The sequence below is a fragment of the Tamandua tetradactyla genome, chromosome 5 (assembly GCF_023851605.1).
Source record: "Tamandua tetradactyla isolate mTamTet1 chromosome 5, mTamTet1.pri, whole genome shotgun sequence".
Lineage (NCBI taxonomy): Eukaryota > Metazoa > Chordata > Mammalia > Pilosa > Myrmecophagidae > Tamandua > Tamandua tetradactyla.
This window is the reverse complement of record NC_135331.1, coordinates 104,655,732-104,674,463: the sequence shown is the minus strand read 5'-3', so window position 1 is coordinate 104,674,463 and position 18,732 is coordinate 104,655,732. Positions and strand designations below refer to the sequence as shown.

Genomic DNA, 18,732 nt, shown 5'->3' with positions numbered 1-18,732 from the left:
GAGAGAAAAATGGAAATGAAACCCACTTAAAATCCCCCTTCTGTTTGGGAAGTCAGCCCCGAGTGCCCCTCCTTGGGAGGCACGAGTCGCACTTGATCTGTTGTGATTTTTTTTCTTGTGCATGGGCCAGGAATTGAACCTGGGTCTCCAGCATGGCAGGTGACATTCTACTACTGACTCACCCATGCACCCTGTCGTGTTTCTCTTTATGTAGGTGGTCTGCTCCACTTAGAATGCAGTTAGAGTCCTTGCAGGAAGGAACTTATCTTTATGTCGCATTGTGTCCCTAGTCCCTGGCAGACCACTCTGGCATAATAGGCTTGACATAGTGCTCTCTTGAACAAATTGGTTACTTTTGAAAACCATTAGCCTTCCTTAAACCTGGATCAGATAATATGATGAGAATCAATTTCGGATACCAATGAATCTACATATTGGAGGGTAAACATAAAAAAGCCAACTTTATTCAGTTTGAGAATCTTTTAGGAGAGTTTCTGATTTTAGAAATGATAATCATGGAAGAGCTTGAGTACGACTAACTCTCCCCCCACAGGTAACAAATTTTGTCCAGAATTATAATTTTAGACAAAATTAAGAAAATAAACTATGTGAATATATAGGAAAATGACTGAAACAAGCCAAAATTGAAAGAGATTTGATCTTTGAAAGGTGGAAATTTCTTTGGGTAGGATCCATGTTTATACATCCCTTTGGCTAAGGTCACTCCCCAATTCAAAAGAAAGAATTCAAGCATAAGTCTACAGATGTATTTCTTAGACATAGTACAGGGCAGAGTTTAACACTGTCCGAGTGGCTGGAAATAAAGGGAGGAAGTTTTAGAAAGGAACAAGCCATGGTTGAATTGGAGGGGGCATTCAAAAATCTGCATATAAATGCCCCTCAAATCCTCTTGTCTGACCCCTTAACTCTGCATATATGGAAGAACACTCCAAGGAACTTAGTGGAAAGCAGCAAGTAGAAGGCTGATGGGGCTGAGCAGATATCTCAGCTGCTGACCACCATACTGGAGAGAGAAGTTGGAGTTCGCATCATGTCAGATTAGAGGGGATGGGAAAACTGTTGGAGTTTTAAACCCCAGAGAGATCACAACTTACCTGAGGACAAAAACAAAAGAAAGCTTCAACAAATCCAAGGCAATCAGCCAATAATTAGTTACTCTAACAAAAATTAATACTATTCAGAGGAGAACAGCAGAATCTCTACAATGTAATATATACAATGTCTAATATTTGATAAAAAATTATTGGACCTGTGAAAAAAACAGGAAAATATGAGCTACAGAGACAAATAAAAAGCAGTCATTAGAAAGAGAAATGGACTTCAAGATGACATAGATATTAGAATTAGTAGACAAAGACTTTACAGCACTATAATATTTGTTCAAAGATTTAGAGGAAAAGGATGAACATACAAAATAATCTCAGCAAAGATGGAAATTATATAAAAGAATAAAATGAAAATTATATAAATGGAAAGTATTATATCATAAAGGAAAACCTTGCTGGATGAGTTTGATAGCAGACTGGAGATGATAAAAGAGTCAGAGTGAAAATATTGAGAAAAATTGAACAAAACCTGAGTGACCAGTGGAAAAATACCAAGAAGTCTAACATACATGCCAATAGAGTCCCCAAAAGACAGGAGAGACACAGGAAAATTTTGATTTCTCAAATTTGGTTATTAAAAAATCACTACAGGTTTAAGATGATTGATTAACCCAAGTAGGTTAAATGGAAAGAAAACTACATGTAAATACATCATAGACAAACTGTTATAAAAAATCAAGATTAAAAGGAAATCTTGAAAGAAGCCAGAGAGAAAAAGACACATTACATACAGGGGACAAGGATAAAAAAGTTGGCTGATCCCTCATCAGAAACACTCGATGCCAGAAGACAATACATCTGGGATTAAATACTTGCCAAACACATATCTGACAAAGGACTTACATTTAAATAAATAAATAAATACCACAGTTCAATAATAGATAGACAAACACAGTTTTTAAAATGGGTGAACGTCCTTAGATGTTTCAAAAGGATGGCATACAAAAGGAAAACATGTAAATGAAAAGGGGCTCAACATCATTAGTCATCAGGGAATAAAATAAAACCACAATGAAACACCACTACGTACCCACCAGATGGTTAAAATGAAAAAGAATGATGATACTACACACTGGCTGGATGTGGAGTAACTGGAACTATCATACATTTTTAGAAGATACAAATGGGGGAGTGTAAAACGGTTCAGCCTGCCTTGAAAGAGGTCTACAACCAAACCTCCATGTACACTATAATCCACAATTCTGCTCCTAGGTATTTACGCAAGAGATATGAAAGCCTATGTTCAAAAAAAAAAATCTTATACATGAACATTCATAATAGCTTTATTCATAATAATCACAACATAGAATCAACCCAGGTATCCATCAACAGGAACATGATAAACAAGTTGTAGTGTACTATATTCATACAATAGAATGTAACTCCGTAGTAAACAGAAGCCACTATTGATAAACAAAACAACATTGATGAATCTCAAAAACATTTTACTGAGTGAAAGAAGCCTTAACACAACGGAAAGAAGCTTTAACAGAGTACATTAAGCAGATAATCAAAAAGTATTGGCAAAGTCCTTTGAGGGAAGAGAGGAAAATGTATGGAACTATTGAACTTTACTACTGGGGAAATCCAGGATATTGCGCCTTAGCAGAAGAGTAGTAAGAGCCATAAACGGTTTAGGGATATGAACAAAGTCAATTGGGCTGGGATTGAGGTAATTCTGAATACAGGTGCGGGAAGACATTGCCTATATATTAGAACTTTACATACTCTTTGAAACCAAAGGAAGAAAGTTTCATTATGTCCAGAACCTAAATTTTCTGTAGGACAGAATCTAACTCAACTTGTCTACATAGATCATTTAAATAATCTAAACACAGGGAGCCCAAAATAAGTGTGAGATCCTTTAATCTTGTACAGCTTAATGTAATGCCTGGATACATCTCAGAGTACGTTAAGCAGATAATCAAAAAGTATTGGTAAAATCCCTTGAGGAATGGGAGAAAAATTATGGAACTATTAAACTTTACCCCTGGGGAAACCCTGGATACTGTGCCAAACATTAGGGACACCCAAATCAATAGGCCAAGCCCTTGATCTTGAGGGTTACTCTTGTGACGCTCATGTATCTAGCAGAAAAGCTTAGTCTACCTACAGGTATGACTAAGAGTCACCTCCAGAGGACCTCTTTTGTTTTTCACATGTGGCTCCACACTCTCTAAGCCCAACTCTGCGAGTGAAACCATTACCTACACCCCCCCCCCCACTACGTGGGACATGACATCCAGGGGTAAAAGTCTCCTTGTTGGCATGGGAGATGACCCCCAGAGATAAGATGCACCCTGGTACTGTGATTTCAACAATGTCATCCTGACAAAAAGAGGGAAAAGAAGTGTAACAAACAAAGTATTAGTTTGTGAAAACCTTGTATCTGATACTTCTATCTACCTTATGGACAGAGTAAAACATATGAATTAAAATAAATAAATAATAGGGGGAACAAATGTTAAAATAAATTTAGTTGAAATGCTAGTGATCAATGAAAGGGAGGGGTAAGGGATATGGTGTGTATGAATTTTTTTCTTTTTCTTTTTTTTTTTCTGAATTGATGCAAATGTTCTAAGAAATGATCATGATGATGAATATACAACTATGTGATGATATTGTGAGTTATTGATTATACACCAAGAATGGAATGATCATATGGTAAGAATGTTCATGTTTGTATGTTGTTATGTTTTAAAAAAATTTTTTTTTTAAGTAAGGTATCAGTGGCTGAGAGAGTTCAAACAGAATCGAGAGGCTACTCTGGAGGTCACTCTTATGCATAATTCAGTTAGATATTGCTACCTGTCATAACCTGACAAGCCCCAACCAAAACTATTCCTGCCAATCCTAAAGAAAATCTAAAGCATTATATAAGATACTACAAAAGTTCCATGCACTAGAGTAACTTTCCAAAGTTCAGGTCCCTGGACCTGAAATGCAGAGGGGCAGCCCTTCCAGAACATCAACTACTACCATCCTCCTATCCCATATTTTTGACATTTTCCAACATGAAAAAGTTAGAATGGGCATAGCCCAAATACCCCTAAAGAGTGGGAGAAAGATCAGAGGTGATAGTGGAGTTATATAAAGAAGGTCGGGTTTAGCAAATGAGAATGAGGGCTGAATCTTTACATTGATAGTTCTTTTAGTGTCCAGTACCTTAGAACAGCTAGAAATAAAAACCTAAAATTGTGGAATTGTAACCCATACCAAACTCTGAAATCTGTTCTACAACTAAGTGTTATGATGTACTTTGGGATTTATTGCTTTTGTATATATGTTATTTAAAGAGAAAGAGGAGCATAACAGAGCAGATAGGATTTAACAAATGAGTATGACTGCTGAATCATTATATTGATATTTCTCTTGGTCTCCAGTGTCTTGGAGCAGTTAAAAGAAAAAATGAAAAATCATGGAACTGTAGCCCATACCAAATTTTAAAATTTGTTCTATAACTACTTGTTAAAATGTACATGGAAATAGATTGCTTTTTTGTATATATGTTATATTTCACAATAAAAAAGCATTTAAAAAAAAGAACCATAAATACTGAACTTCAGCTAACAATATGCATGCTGGGATGTTTGGGGTAAAGTCTTATGGTGTGTGAAAATTACCTTGAAATGCATGAAAAATAATGTGGATTGATATATGGATGAAGGGATGAATAGGATGGAAATATGAGAGGAAACAAATACATAAAAAATACTAGTTGTATAATCTAGGTGCTGAGTATATGAGTGCACAATATTTTTAGCTTTATATATCTTTAAAGTATTTCTTAATCAAATGTTGGGAAAGAAAAAGAAAATGAAATTATGTCTTCAAAGTGCTGAAAGAGGCAAAAACTAATAAACAAAAAACTATCAACCCACATTGTATTGTCAGTGAAAATGTCCTTCAAAATTAATACCAAACAGAGATATTTGTAGATGAAAGAAGGAAGACAATTTGTCCCCAATAGATCTGCTCCACAAGAAATTCTAGAGGATGTTCTTCAGACTGAAGAGAAATGACACCAAATAAGAACTCAAATCTACAGGAAGAATGAAGAACACCAGAAATCCCAGTTATGAAACTAAATAGAAAGATTTTTTATTAATTATTTTAAAATACAACTGACTGTTTAAAGTAAAAATTATAATACTATATTGTGAGGCTTATAAATATATAAAGAAAAAAATATAAAACAGCAATAATACAAAGGGAAGGGATGTAAGTGTATAAATGGAATTATACTGTCACTTGGTTCTTACATTTTATGCAAAGTGGCACAATGGCCGTATGTTAAACACGCATTTTGTAATCACTAGAGCAAAATGCAAAGAATGATACAAAGATGTTGAGCTAAAACAACAAAGGGAAAAATTAAAATGAAATATTAACTATATAGGATTAACCAAAAGAAGACAGGAAGAGAGAAAAAAGAATAGAAATGAAAAAGCAAAATGGTAGTCCCAAAGCAAACCATATCAATGAGTACATTAAATGTCAATGGATTAAACACTCCAATTACAATTCAGAGGTTGACAGAATGGATAAAAAAGTGAGACCGATTATATGCTGTTTAAAAGAGATAAACTTTAAAATTAAAGATATTGATAGGTCAAAAGTAAAAAATATGGGGAAAGCTATACAATACAAACAGTAAGAATAAGAAGGCTGGTATGGCTATGTTTAAATTAGACAAAGTGGACTTTCAGAAAAAGAGGACTACCCGAGGAAAAGGAAAGTTTTTAAAATGATAAAAGGGCTAATTTATCAAGAAGATGTAAAATCCTAAATGTGTTTGCACACAAAACAGAGCTTCATGGACAAACTAAAGGAAAAAATAAACAAATACACAGTTATAGCCAGAGATTTTAACACTACCCTCTAAGTAATCAATAAAACAACTAGTGAATATTTAACCGCCAATCACCTTGACTTAATGGAGATTGATAAAATAGTATTCTCCATGACTGCAGAAAAACATTTTTTTAATTGCACATAGAATATTCACAAAGATAGACCATAAAATATGTCTCAGTACATTTCAAAAGATTGAAACCTTATAGGATATGTTCTCTGACCTCAACAGACTTAAATTTGAAATCAATAATAATAGGATATCTAGGAGAGATTCAAATACCATGAAATTAAAAAAAATCATTCTAATTAACCCACAGATCAGAAAATCACAACACATCAGCCTAAACGATCTTGAAAAAGAAGAGCAAAGTTGGAAGACTCATACTACCTGATTTCAAGATTCAGTAAAAAGCTACCTAAAGAAATCAACACCATGTGATATTAGAATAATGATAGACAAATTGATCAATATAACAAAATAGAGATTCCAGTAATATACCAACAAATAAAGAATCAAATATTTCTGGCAAAGGTGCAGTGTCAATTCAATGGGAAAGAAAAAAGTATTTTCAGCAATGATGCTGGAATAACTGGATTGATGTACGTAAAAAGAAAAATAAATGAGCCTCAACCTCTACCTCATACTATAAGAACTGTGGTAGATCACAGGCAAAAAAAGCTAAAACAATAAAGCTTCTGGCAAACTCTGGGAAAAAACTCAACCCAACTTTCCAACACATAACCAAGAAAAACAGCATTTGTTCATATATTGCTTCTCTCAAAAAAAAAAAAAAAGAATGGAAGGCAGCACTGATAACAGTGATGGAAATTTTGAAAAGCAATCTAGCTGAGAGGGGAGCAGCTTGGTAGTTCAGACAGATTGTGCAATGTTGCCCTGGCTTGCTCTCTCCTCTCTAATTTTCCCCATGTATGCACCATGGGCCTCAGAGGCTTCACATAATTGACTGCTCAGCTATGAGTCAGTTGCTTGAGGTCAGTCAATGCCCATATGTGGCTTTCAATACTTATTTCCACCAATTATTATTTCCAACAATGATTAAACTGTAATGTATTCAGCTCTTTGAGAGAAAACAGTAATTACTAATTCTAAGGAACAAGGACCATAAACATGTAAAATATAAATGTGTGCATTTCTCAAAAGTGAGGTTTTTCACTTTGCATTCTTATGACACCTAATTACATTTCATTGTGTTTTTGTTCTTCATGTTACATTTGAATGTGTGATGCTTTTTAAAGTACCATTTGATGCTTTGTATCTCAGAAAGTTTAAGCTTCACTGGTTTCGATACAATGTTACAAATTTCTTTGCAGGAGGTACAGAATCATCAGGGCTCTTACAACACTCTTGGTGTTTACTCCCACTCCGAAGCTGATGAACAGACAGAGGGCGGAGTGAGAAAAAAATAAAACTAGAAACTCCTAATTAAGAACAATTAATATTACCCAGATTATCAGCCAGAATGTAAGGAATGGGGAACTTCCACCTGGTGTTTGGATCTCTCAAGCCATTTCTGGAGTTCTGTGAAAACAAAGGCAAAGATGACTGGGAACTCTGCTTCTTGAGGTTTCCTTGGCTTCCTCCTTTAATAAATTGTTGCACTACTAACAGTATATATCATGATTCAAACAAGGTAGTAGCATTTGTCTTCTGATTATAAAAGCTTTAGAAGTTCCTTTAATTTGATTTGGAAATTTCTGAAAAAATCTTTAAGAGGAAAATGAACGAGCTCTGCAAATCCCCAAAATTGAGATAGCCACTCTAAAGATACTTCATTTACTAGGAAAATCGGTAGACAAGTAATTTAATAATTATAGACTCTTGTGCTGATGCTAATTTTTTCACCTGTTTTTGTCATTGCCACCTAAAGTGGAAGTCCTTCTGGCTGCAGATCACAGATTAGAATTATTTCACCTGTTTCCACAGTGCCCATCCCAGGGCTGGACACAGAGCAGAGGCTTATAACCCAAAGACACAGCCAATCCCTGAGCGACATTCTTATGCCATTGGCAGGTACTCACCCGCAGGAGAATGTCCCCTTGAAAGAGATCCAAGCCTGCAGCTAGACGTGGATTTTTTAAGAAAAGAATATTTGAATGAGCATTTTGAAAAGGTATCTCTCTTAATAAAATTAATCTTCATCATTACAATTCTTTAGCTATTAATCTTCATGAGGTGAAACTCTTTTTTGAAACAATTCTAAAATTCCCTGTGTTTAAGTGAACACCAATGGTCCCTAAGTATCACATATTGTCACATCATCTGTTTACATTTTTGGAACAAAAAACTTTGTCCAAGAGTCTTAGGAGTAGGTAATAAGGTAGAATGGATCTTATTGATCACTGACTCTGAACCTCACATACATGACAGGAAGAAATTGAGTCCAGAGACAGGTAGTGACGTCCTAGGTGGCCTTTGGCTGAGTCAGGGTTAGAACTCCCTACTTTCTACCAGGGCCCTTTTGGTTATTGTACTATCCTGCCACCCATTTTCCAGTAAACATATTAGTTTTCCTCTGGGCCAAGAAAAAAAAAAAGACTTTATCCTCCAAATTCAAGTTCAGGGTGCTATTCCTGTATTATTTCCTTGTAATAAGGAAAACCAGGTGAGTGTGGATACATCCATTCAAAACGGTATCTCCAAACATCTGCTTCTAGGAGCTTAATAAAATATGCTCTCCTACTGCTGGTCTTGCTTAATCCCGGCTTTGTGTGGTATCTGAAAATACTATTCTTAAAAGGGGAGATCCTATGGAAAAACTTTCCAAGCATTTGAAAGGATGTCATTTTTTATCACAACCCTCATGTGACAAGTAGCCTCTGCTTTAAAATGCAACAACTTCAGACAGGATCACTGGCTTGAACTTCCTTCTGAGGACAGCCTCTTATTTATAGCTGGGGACACTAAGGCAGAGAATAATCACAACAGGCTCATGTGGTTAAAAAAAAAAAAAAAAGCCCTAGTTGGCATAGCCTGCGGCTCCTTCAGGAGCAGGGTTAGGTCTCTGAAAATGACATCAAGGCAGTGTTAGGTTTTAGGAGGCATCCTGGTTGCACCTGCTGATGACACAGCTGTCCATGCATCACCTCCTTCCACATACACACATTTCCAAGCTTTGCTGAACTTCTATAACCCTACCTGCTTATATTTTAGCAGCACAATTAAACTCAGCAATGATACTACTGTGCCACTGTCAGTAGCACCTGGATTTCAAATCGTATTTTCAGTACGGGACCTAGCAGCTGGCCCATCCACACTCTCCCCTAGACTTCTCATGAGCGAAAGTATGCAATTTCCTGACACCTGGCCAGGATTAGGGATGGGCAGGGGTGAGCTACATCACTTTCAGAGTGATATATACAGACATTGGTCCCAACAGCTGGACATATAGATGAGGTGGGGGGGAGGGTGCAGCAGGAGGGGCACATCTCTAAAAAAGTGTACATTCAATAAAATGTAGTTCTTTCATGTAGCAATACTGAAGTGCATAACATAGAAGAGAAATGATGACTTAGTTTCTCCCATTACTCATTAATGGAGGAAACTGATGGATTTCTTCAACAAATGTATTGTGGACAAGATGTCTAAATGGTAACACCTTTACACCCTTCTCTAAGCCCCAACCAAATAACTGTTAGTGAATGTGGCTGGCTGGAAGGGGGCCTGGGGGACTTCTCCTTGGATGGCCATTAAATATAGGCGTTCTTATTATAAATTTCTTATAATTTTCATTAATAAGCAGAAGAACCATCCATTTTCTTTCCCTATTTCAAAATAGACACTGAAAAACTGAAATCTTTATAAACAGAAAACTTGCTATGCATTTTAAGAACTATCAAGGACTCATTAACTCTCCTAGAAAAAGTGGCATAATCATCTTTCTCTTTCCACATTTCCACGTGCAGTAACTCTTTAAATCTTAATGAAGCATCAACAAATCTCTTTCCTCAAAAGTTTCCCAGTACAGTATTATGAAGGTAAATGCTTTCCAGTCATTCAACTGCTGGGTCTTAATTTATTTCAAGGCATTGACGATGCAGAAAATGAACCTACCTAAGTTGATTTCTGAAATATCCTTCTGTTCACTGAAAGCTGTCTCATGTTCTGTTAAAAGTGGGGAAAAAATGTTACAATCTTGCTGAACAAAAGAGAGAAAGTTCAGAAACACTCTCAACACATTTCAGTTGCTTCTTACCATTTTCTTTAGAAAGATGTTTGATCTGAAAGGAAATAAATATACTGAATAATGGATAAGATACACTAGAATTAGTATTTCTAAATACTAAGAAAAGCAGAAATCTACTTACCGATAGAGCTGCTATGTGGGCAAACAGCAAAGTGAAAGAGAGAACACAAAAGGATGTAGCCCAAACCATTGCTGCGAGTGAATGGATTTTAGCAGAGACCTGTTGTGATAAATAACTTTTGAACCTTGCCCTGACTGCTAAATCAGAAACTTCGGCCCTTCCATATATCCTGTAGTGTTAAAAATGATAGTCAGTGAAAAGGTCATTGACCCTTCTAAGGACATACGAAGTCTAGTTTAAAACTACAAGAGAGACCAGGGAAAAATTTGAGAAAGCCAATACTGAGATCAGTTTATAAACATCCATAGCATTTCCATACACCAGCAATAGCTGTTCCTAAAATATAACAGATAAAAATCCCCTTCACAATTGAAATAAAAATAACCTACAGAATGTTCACAAAGTACTTCAATAAAAAAAATGAATTAGAGTTTTATGGAAGTGAGAGTGTGATTTGCAAAAAGAAAGATCAATGGGTCTATAAAATGAGAGCATCAAAACAGATGCAAGTATATATGGGGTTTTTGTATATGAGAGGAAAGAAAAACTTAATACAGATACCTTAGTCTCTTTAATAAATGATGTTGGGATAAAAGGATTTCCACATGGGGAGAAATGAATTCTTATCCTCTCCACACTATTCACAAAAATAAACTTTAGAAGGATTAAATAGAGAAATATGAAAATCTAAATTTTTAAAAGAAAATACAGGAAAATGTCTCGAGATCAGGAAACATAGTTTAAACAAGAAACAAAGCATAGAAGTCAGAAAGGAAAAGAACAGTAAATTTGACTATTTCAAAATTTAAGTGTCTTTATAACAAAAGACACAGCAATATAGTTAAAAGACAAACCACAGAAGGAAGAGACTATACTGCATCTAACTGAATAGGGATAAGGATCCAGGATATATAAGGAGTTCCCACAAATCATTAAGAAAAATGAGAGATACAATCTAAGAGAAAAGTGGGTAATAAATAAATAAATAAGAATTTCACACACACAAAAAGAAACCCAAGTGGCCAATAAACATATGGAAAGATTTTCAGCCTCACAAATAATCAGAAAAATGCTAACTCAAATAACAGCAAAATACCACCTCATACTCAGATTGGCATAAATGAAGAAGGCTGGCAATACCCAGTGTCTCAACAAGGATGTGAGAAAGCAAGAAATCTCATACACTGCTGATGGGACAGCAATTTGTGCCATCTAATGAAATGTGCATAGTTTATGAGCTAGAAATTCACCTTTTAAGTATATACCCCAAAGAAACTCACATGTATGTGCCCAAAGTGCCAAATAAGATATTCACTGCAGTATTCTTTTTTATCCTGAAGAAATGTATTTATACTAGAAGAGAAAAATCATCATGGGGTTTATTCCGGGCTGTTCTACTAAATGTTTAGCAACCAAATATATCGGAAAAACAAAGCCTTCATCTAGGTTTGCTGGTTTACTCGGTGTACGTACTCCCACCAGGTCCAGTTTCAAACCACCAAGTCTGTCTCTGAATACTGCATTAGGAAGAGAGGCACCCAATGCCTTTATTTATCTGCACACCGCCTTCTAGAGCCCCATGATCTCACCTCTCAGCCTAAGTCAGACGCTGTTCTGGGCAGGCAGTACCAGCAGAGCACTCCCTGCAGTGAAGGAGACCTGGGGGTGACATGCGGCTTTGGGAGCCACGGAACAGGAGGGACGACAGCAGGAGGCGGCTTCTGGTCACCAGAGAAGGTCTGCAGCTGAAGGCAAAGGGGTCTCCCCCACCTCCCCACTCCCCCAGTGTTTTCTAAAAGAAACTAAAGCTGCTGAAAAGTCAAAATGACTTAGATCAGCAAATATATCCATACAATTAAAAACTGGGTGAGGGGGAACTGGATAAACATCAACGTCATGAGAATAATTAGCTCTATCAGAAAGAAAAATACAGGGGACTGTTACTTCTGAAATGTTTTCGCTTGATTTTTCTCAAATTCAGAAGCAAACATGACAGAAGTGAACATCTGCTAATTCCAGGGGCCAGAGAGTAAGGGTTTAAGGCTTTCAAAGTTTGTTTTCTAAAGAAAAGGGCAATATTCTTGCTTTGGTGCTGCTCCTGGTTAAATCCCAGGTGTTAGGATTTCAGACAGGCAGCAAGAGGGCTGTTTAATTCTTTCCACTTTCCCCTATCTCTAGCCAGATGTGCTTCTATCTTTCCCGTCCTTGTATTTATCTGAACAATATCCTATAATAATGGCTTTAGAGTTAGGTGTATAGGAATTTAAATCTCACCTGAACCATTGACAAGCTGTGGCATTTTGAGCATCTGTTATCTATGGATGGCAATGGACAGTGGGCCTATTTCATGGGGCTTAATGTAAGGATTCACTGAGATCTGTAAACCACAGGTACCAGAAACATCAGAGGCACTCAGTACATAATAGCTATGTCCACCGTACCCTCTAATCCAATCTCTCTAGTTGACTTGCTGCTAGGTTAATTTCCAGATATGCAGAAAGATGATCTTTATGTGATAGGAACCTGCTGGTGGAAAGCAGGAAGCAAGCACCCAGAGCTCTTGGGTTCACCCCTTGGCACTGCAGAACCTCTGAGGATGGGAGCTCAGGCCTTCAGTGGACACAACGTGATCCCGGTTGTTTTCTTTTTATGACCTTGATTGCAGGTGGTAGTTTCCAGTTATTTGCAATCCTAGGCACGTCATGGATCCAGGTCCCAAGGAGTCAAGTGAGTGAGGCTGGAGCCTGAAGTCCTTGGTTTGAAGTGTTTATGGCTTGGTCGTTAAAAGGAAGATTATGCACTCTTCTGGGCAAGGTTCATGACTTATTTTTCTGTGTCTACCCCAGGGTCTGGCAATTAGTTAGCATGTTGGGTGAAATACAGTAAAATATAATTCTTTCCAAAGGTGTTAAATGCAGTGATTTTCTTTGATCCCATTTTCCCAAAATGGAGAAAGTGGTCTGAAGTTCAGAAGATGAAAGACCTTGGTGGGTGGGAACAGGGAAAACCCTTCCCCAACTGTTGGCAGATATTCTCCATCCTCGTAAAAGTCCAGGCCAGGACCTCCTCAGAACTGAGGTTGGAGGCTTTCAAAGCCCTCTCACTTCCTCCTCAAAGTCCTGCAGCTTCCGCCTCTTTCTACCCACAGGGCGCTGCCCAGTCAGCTGTCCTGAGTATAAGTGACCTCGCTGCTCCTCCCTGGGCCATCAGCATGTTAACCAGAGCTCACAGGCATTTAGAGCAAGAGTGGGCAAACTTTTCCGTACAGGACCAGGTGAGAAATATTTGAATATTTGTGGGCCATACAGTCTCCAGGCATGACTATTGACCTCTGCTTTGTGTAGCATGAATGTTACCATCAATTGCAAGGTAGAGGAAGGAGCCATAGCTGGGTTCCATAAAACTTTGTTTACAGAACTAGGCATCAGGCCATATTCTGCTGACTCCTGGTTTTTAGATAATTGTCCCGTTCGACGGTAGAATTCTTGCGATAATAATTATAAGGGAAGCAGCAGCAGCAGCAGCAGCCAGTATGTGCATCACTGTGAACTAGGCCTCCTTCTGAGGGTCTAACATGCAATTCCTCATTTGATCCTCACAACAGTCCTGTGAGGTGGGTGTTACTATTACTCCCATTTTATAGATTAGCAAACTGAGACACAGAAACATTAAGAAACTGCCCGAGGTCACAGAGCTCCTGGCCAACGCTCCTCAAATACCACCTGAGAGACAGCTTTCTCTCCCTAGGACTGGCCCTGGCAGCCCTGGGATGAATCCCCCAACATGAAACTGCAGCATGGAGGGCCCCAGGTTCCACAGGGTAGCGTCTCCCACAGATAACCAAGATTTAGCCTCTAAGGAAGCAGTCCTCAAGCTATAGAGTCCATCAAAATCTCAGAAGCTCATGAAGGTACAGATTCCTGGACCTGGTAATTGGAAATTTCTAATTCAGGTCAAAGGGTGAGGCCCAGGAATCTGCACTTTTAAAATAAGCACCTCCGTGATTCTGAGGCAGGCAGGCTGTGGGAGGCACTTTGATAAACAGGGCTCTGGGGAACTTGCCTTCACCAGATGCTTCCATTCAGATTGTGATTATTAGATGCCCCCCCCCCTCCCCATTCTCTTTCTTATATGAAAATCACAAGATTAGAGCAGCCTCCAGTTTCCCCATGGGGCAGTGTCAGATACGAAGAATCAGAGAGATCTTCAGTGTAGAAATGCACTTCAGAATGCCTATGAGGACAGCGTCTCTAGAGTGCAGCCTGGGACATGTATTTTCAACAAGCATGAAAAGTTTGAAGCCCACTAAGCTTTGCAGGCGGCTCTGTCTTGTACAGCATGATAATCAGTCCCAGTGTGCCAGGCTTAGAGAACCAAGCACTTCTTAGTCACCTGACCCCCCTGATAAGCTTTTCTCAGAGAGAAGTAAAATGGGTTTGTTTTCAGCTTTTCCATCTTCATAGGGCCCAAAGAGTGCATCGTTGTCCTTCTTTCATGATGTGGGAAGAACTAGACAGGGGGCATGTTTTGCCAATTTTCTTCCTACTTATTCAACCTCTATAGAGTTCTTGAACTTAAAGCAGACACAGTTGCAGACCTATAGGGTATCCCCGATTTCAGGAAGAGTCGCCAACCTCTGCCAATTCATCATTCAGGAATTCTAGTTGGACTATGGCAGCCGGGGGGAAGACAAAGCACATGGGAGTTGTTGAGTGAAGGGAAGACACAGCTGGGCAGTGCTTTTCTCTGAAAGGAAATGTGATTCTAAAGGGGAAGGGGTCTTGTTTTCTACTGCCCCTGAAGTTAGGGTACCAGGAAACAGGCTTAAATTGCAAAAGGGATACTTGTCACACACAAAGACCTTCCTGGCCGTCTGAGGATTCTTGGACCCTAAAAATGTGTTAAGGAGGGAGATAGTGCTAGGCACAGAGAATTAGGCTAAATACGGTCTGGGGTCTGAGGGGAAATGGACAGATGAAATTCTTCAGAAAGTGGGTAAGGCTTCATTTGAGGATTTTTCTTTTTCCCAGGAGAAGTCATTTAGTTTTGAGATCATTTAATGAAAGCCAGGTGATGGTAAATCATACATGTAACTTGATCCAGAGAACAAGAGGCTTAGCCCTCTGAGAAAACAAATGAAATTCGTAATCCCGTTTCCCTTGGAAAACCACAACATTGTTTTTGGTACAGCTGATTTTTTAATGCAAGTGGACAGCAGCTCTGTTCAGGGTCAGTTGCAGTATCTGACACTTCAATGGGAATCTGAGTTAGGGTAAGGGGAAGATAATGGAGGCAGTGGGGGGGGAGGGGGTGGTATTGGAGATTCTACATGGTAATTCGCCAAAGTTAATAGGCTGGCTAAGAAGGCTTCCTGAATTAGTAACAGATCAGCTTATGTCCACATGCTGAATCAAATCTTAAAATATGAGTTCATCTTCTAATTACCAGTGGTGGAAGTGGGAAGTCTTCAGCGACAGGCCTTTACACATGCAAGCAAGCATGGCAGTCACTTATGACCAGTGAATAGATGGCTAAATGACTCTACATAGCCAGGAAAGGAAGAAAACCAGCTACGCCTTGATATTTCAATTGATATTCTGGGAACAGCAATTTTCCAACCACCTTCAAATGTCCTTACCTCGAATGGCATTTCTTCTTATTAAAATAACAATGATTATAACAACAAGAAGATGAATTATTAGGCGCCTATTACATGGCAGGCACTGTGTAAAGCCCTTTAGATATGTCATCTCATTTAATTCTCATCACAATCCCATAAGGTAAGAATTCTTGCCCTAATTTTATAAAAGACCTAGTTCAGAGAGGTTAAGTGCCCAGACTCTGGAAAATATCAAAGTAGAGAAATTAGTCAATGACGCTGTGCTCATCCCAGGTTAGTCTCCATTCTCGGTTCACTAGTCTGACTCACATTTTGCTACATGTGTTTGTTCATTTGTTCATGCATGCATTCATTCATCAAATTTTTATTGGGTGACTCCTCTGTCACACATTGTCTCAGGCACTGGGGAAACAGCTGTGGGACAGAAAGACACTGTCCCCGTCCTCATGGAGCTTCAAACAGAGGTGACTATCATGGGAATCAAGCATCTAACAGCATTTCAGTAAATTCCTAAGTAAAAAGTCCACCAATTAGTGAATAGATAACTTGTGCTACATTCCTACAATAGGATACAATTCAGCAATAAAGAGAAATGAACTACGGATACATGCAGCACCATGGATAAGTCTTAAAAACATTATGCTCAGTGAAAAACATTATACTGTGTGATTTCATTTATATGAAACTCAAGAAAAGCAAAATTATAGTAATAGAAGCAGATCAGTGGTTGCCAGAGGCCATGTAGTAGACAAAAGAGTTTGACTACAAAGGGTAAGAGTAAACTTTTGAGAGTGATGAAAATGTGTATCTTGATTGTGGTGGTGGTTACACAACTGTATACATTTGTAAACATTCAGCAAATTATACACTTAAAACTGATAACTTTTCAAATTACCTCAAAAGAGTTGACTTTAAAAATATTAGGGGGCGGGCCACGGTGGCTCAGCAGGCAGGAATGCCTACCTGTGATGCCAGAGGACCCGGGTTCGATTCCCGGTGCCTGCCCATGCAAAAAAAAAAAAAAAAAAAAAATTTAGGAAACCTTTGGGTCCACACTCCACTTCTCCCACCAACATACCAGATGACATTGGGCAAACCACTGAATCCGTGTTTGGCTTCATCATTTTAAAAATGGAGCTAATGAGACCTGATCTGCTTCTCTTCTTTCCAGGATAAGGAAATTTCAAATGTACAGGTGAAAAGCTTTGAAATGTATTAAATGCTGTGCAAGCTTTGAAGTGTATTAAATTCTGTGTAAATATGCAACTTGTTTATTATTGTTCCTTCACTGAGGACTATTCTATTCCAATTTACAGAGGCCTAGAGTGAATTCGATTTTTGTTATGTTTCAGAACATTTTGTTCTTTGGTCTTGCAAGAGGGCAGTCTCAAGGCTTCAGTCTTGGGTCAGCATGTTTTAGAGAAGACCAAACCATCTGTTTTGGATTTGACCCATGTTCTAGTTTGCTAGCTGCCGGAATGCAACACACCAGAGACGGATTGGCTTTTAATAAAAGGGGATTTATTTTGTTGGTTCTTCAGAGGAAAGGCAGCTAACTTTCCACTGAGGTTCTTTCTTACGTGGAAGGCACAGGATGGTCTCTGCTGGTCTTCTCTCCAGGCCCCTGGGTTCCAACAACTTTCCCCGGGGTGACTTCCTTCTGCATCTCCAAAGGCCTGGGCTGAGCTGTGAGTGCTGAGATGAGGAATGCTGAGCTGCTTAGCAGTGCTGCGTTGCAATCTCTCATTTAAGCACCAGCCAATTAAGTCAAACGTCACTCATTGCAGCAGACACGCCTCCTAGCTGACTGCAGATGTAATTGGCAACAGATGAGGTTCACATACCGTTGGCTCATGTCTGCAGCAACAAGAGTAGGTACACTCACCTGGCCAAGTTGACAACTGAATCTAACTAACACAACCCATCAAGTGGATGAGCAGATGAAAACATCTTCTGAGGTTTTTTACCAATGAGCATGCATCCTTACATTATTAACAAGTCCTTGTCCCCTGTCTGGTTGGATGAGTGATCATTGCTGAGGGTGGATCTAAGGAGCCTGGACATGGAACAAAATAAGCAATTAATATTTGGCTTCATGTTTTCCTTTATTCTCTTCCAGAGTTTTAATTACTTAGTGCTGGCTGTTTTCTTGAAGAACCAGAAAAGATTTATTTTCAATTCTGAAGACAATTCTTCTGATACCGATTTTTATTTTATTTATATTTTATATATGAAAAACTTTTTAAAATTTAACTTTCTTTAATAACTTTCATATCTTTTTTTTTTTTTTTGGTATGCTTATGGCGGGGTCACATTTCACTATTTTTCCATGAGTATCCCGTTATTGCAGCACCATTTGTTGGATTTTTTTGTTTGGTTTTTGTTTGTTTTGCTTGCTTTTTTGTTTTTTGGGACGTGCATGGACCCAGAATTGAATGCGGGTCTCCTTTACGACATGCAAGAATTCTACCACTGAACTACGCTTGCACCCCCTATTTCATATCTATTTTGTCATAATTCAATACGCTGCCAACGTTAAACTATTCACACTAAGAAGGAAAATGAGTGGCAGATAAACAGGCTTGACCTATTAGCCATCCAGCTGATGTCTGATCTGCTCACGGATGTGTATTTGGCCATGCTTAGAGGGAAACAAAGAAGCATATTGCACATTCCTTGTCCTCAAGAACATTAAATTTAATTTTTCTTGAGTGTTCAATCTCTTCACCTATTGGGTCAGGAAAATAATGTTTATAAAATTGAAACCTTTCCATTGTGGGATATTTTCAAAATAGTTAAAAA

The 18,732-nt window shown here is 38.3% G+C and overlaps 1 protein-coding gene across 1 annotated transcript in view; it reads right to left on the bottom strand.

Annotated features, from left to right (window-relative positions):
* MEP1A (meprin A subunit alpha) overlaps window positions 1-10,434 on the bottom strand; it is a 40,088-nt gene extending 29,654 nt beyond the window's left edge. Inside the window, exons 1-5 of the mRNA XM_077161993.1 lie at window positions 10,311-10,434; window positions 10,199-10,223; window positions 10,057-10,107; window positions 8,025-8,065; window positions 7,449-7,524 (exon numbers count right to left, since the gene is read on the bottom strand). Of these exons, the coding sequence (XP_077018108.1) occupies window positions 7,449-7,524; window positions 8,025-8,065; window positions 10,057-10,107; window positions 10,199-10,223; window positions 10,311-10,379 (262 nt within the window). The 5' untranslated portion in view covers window positions 10,380-10,434. The remainder of the gene's footprint in view (window positions 1-7,448; window positions 7,525-8,024; window positions 8,066-10,056; window positions 10,108-10,198; window positions 10,224-10,310) is intronic.
* Window positions 10,435-18,732: the final 8,298 nt, after the last annotated feature.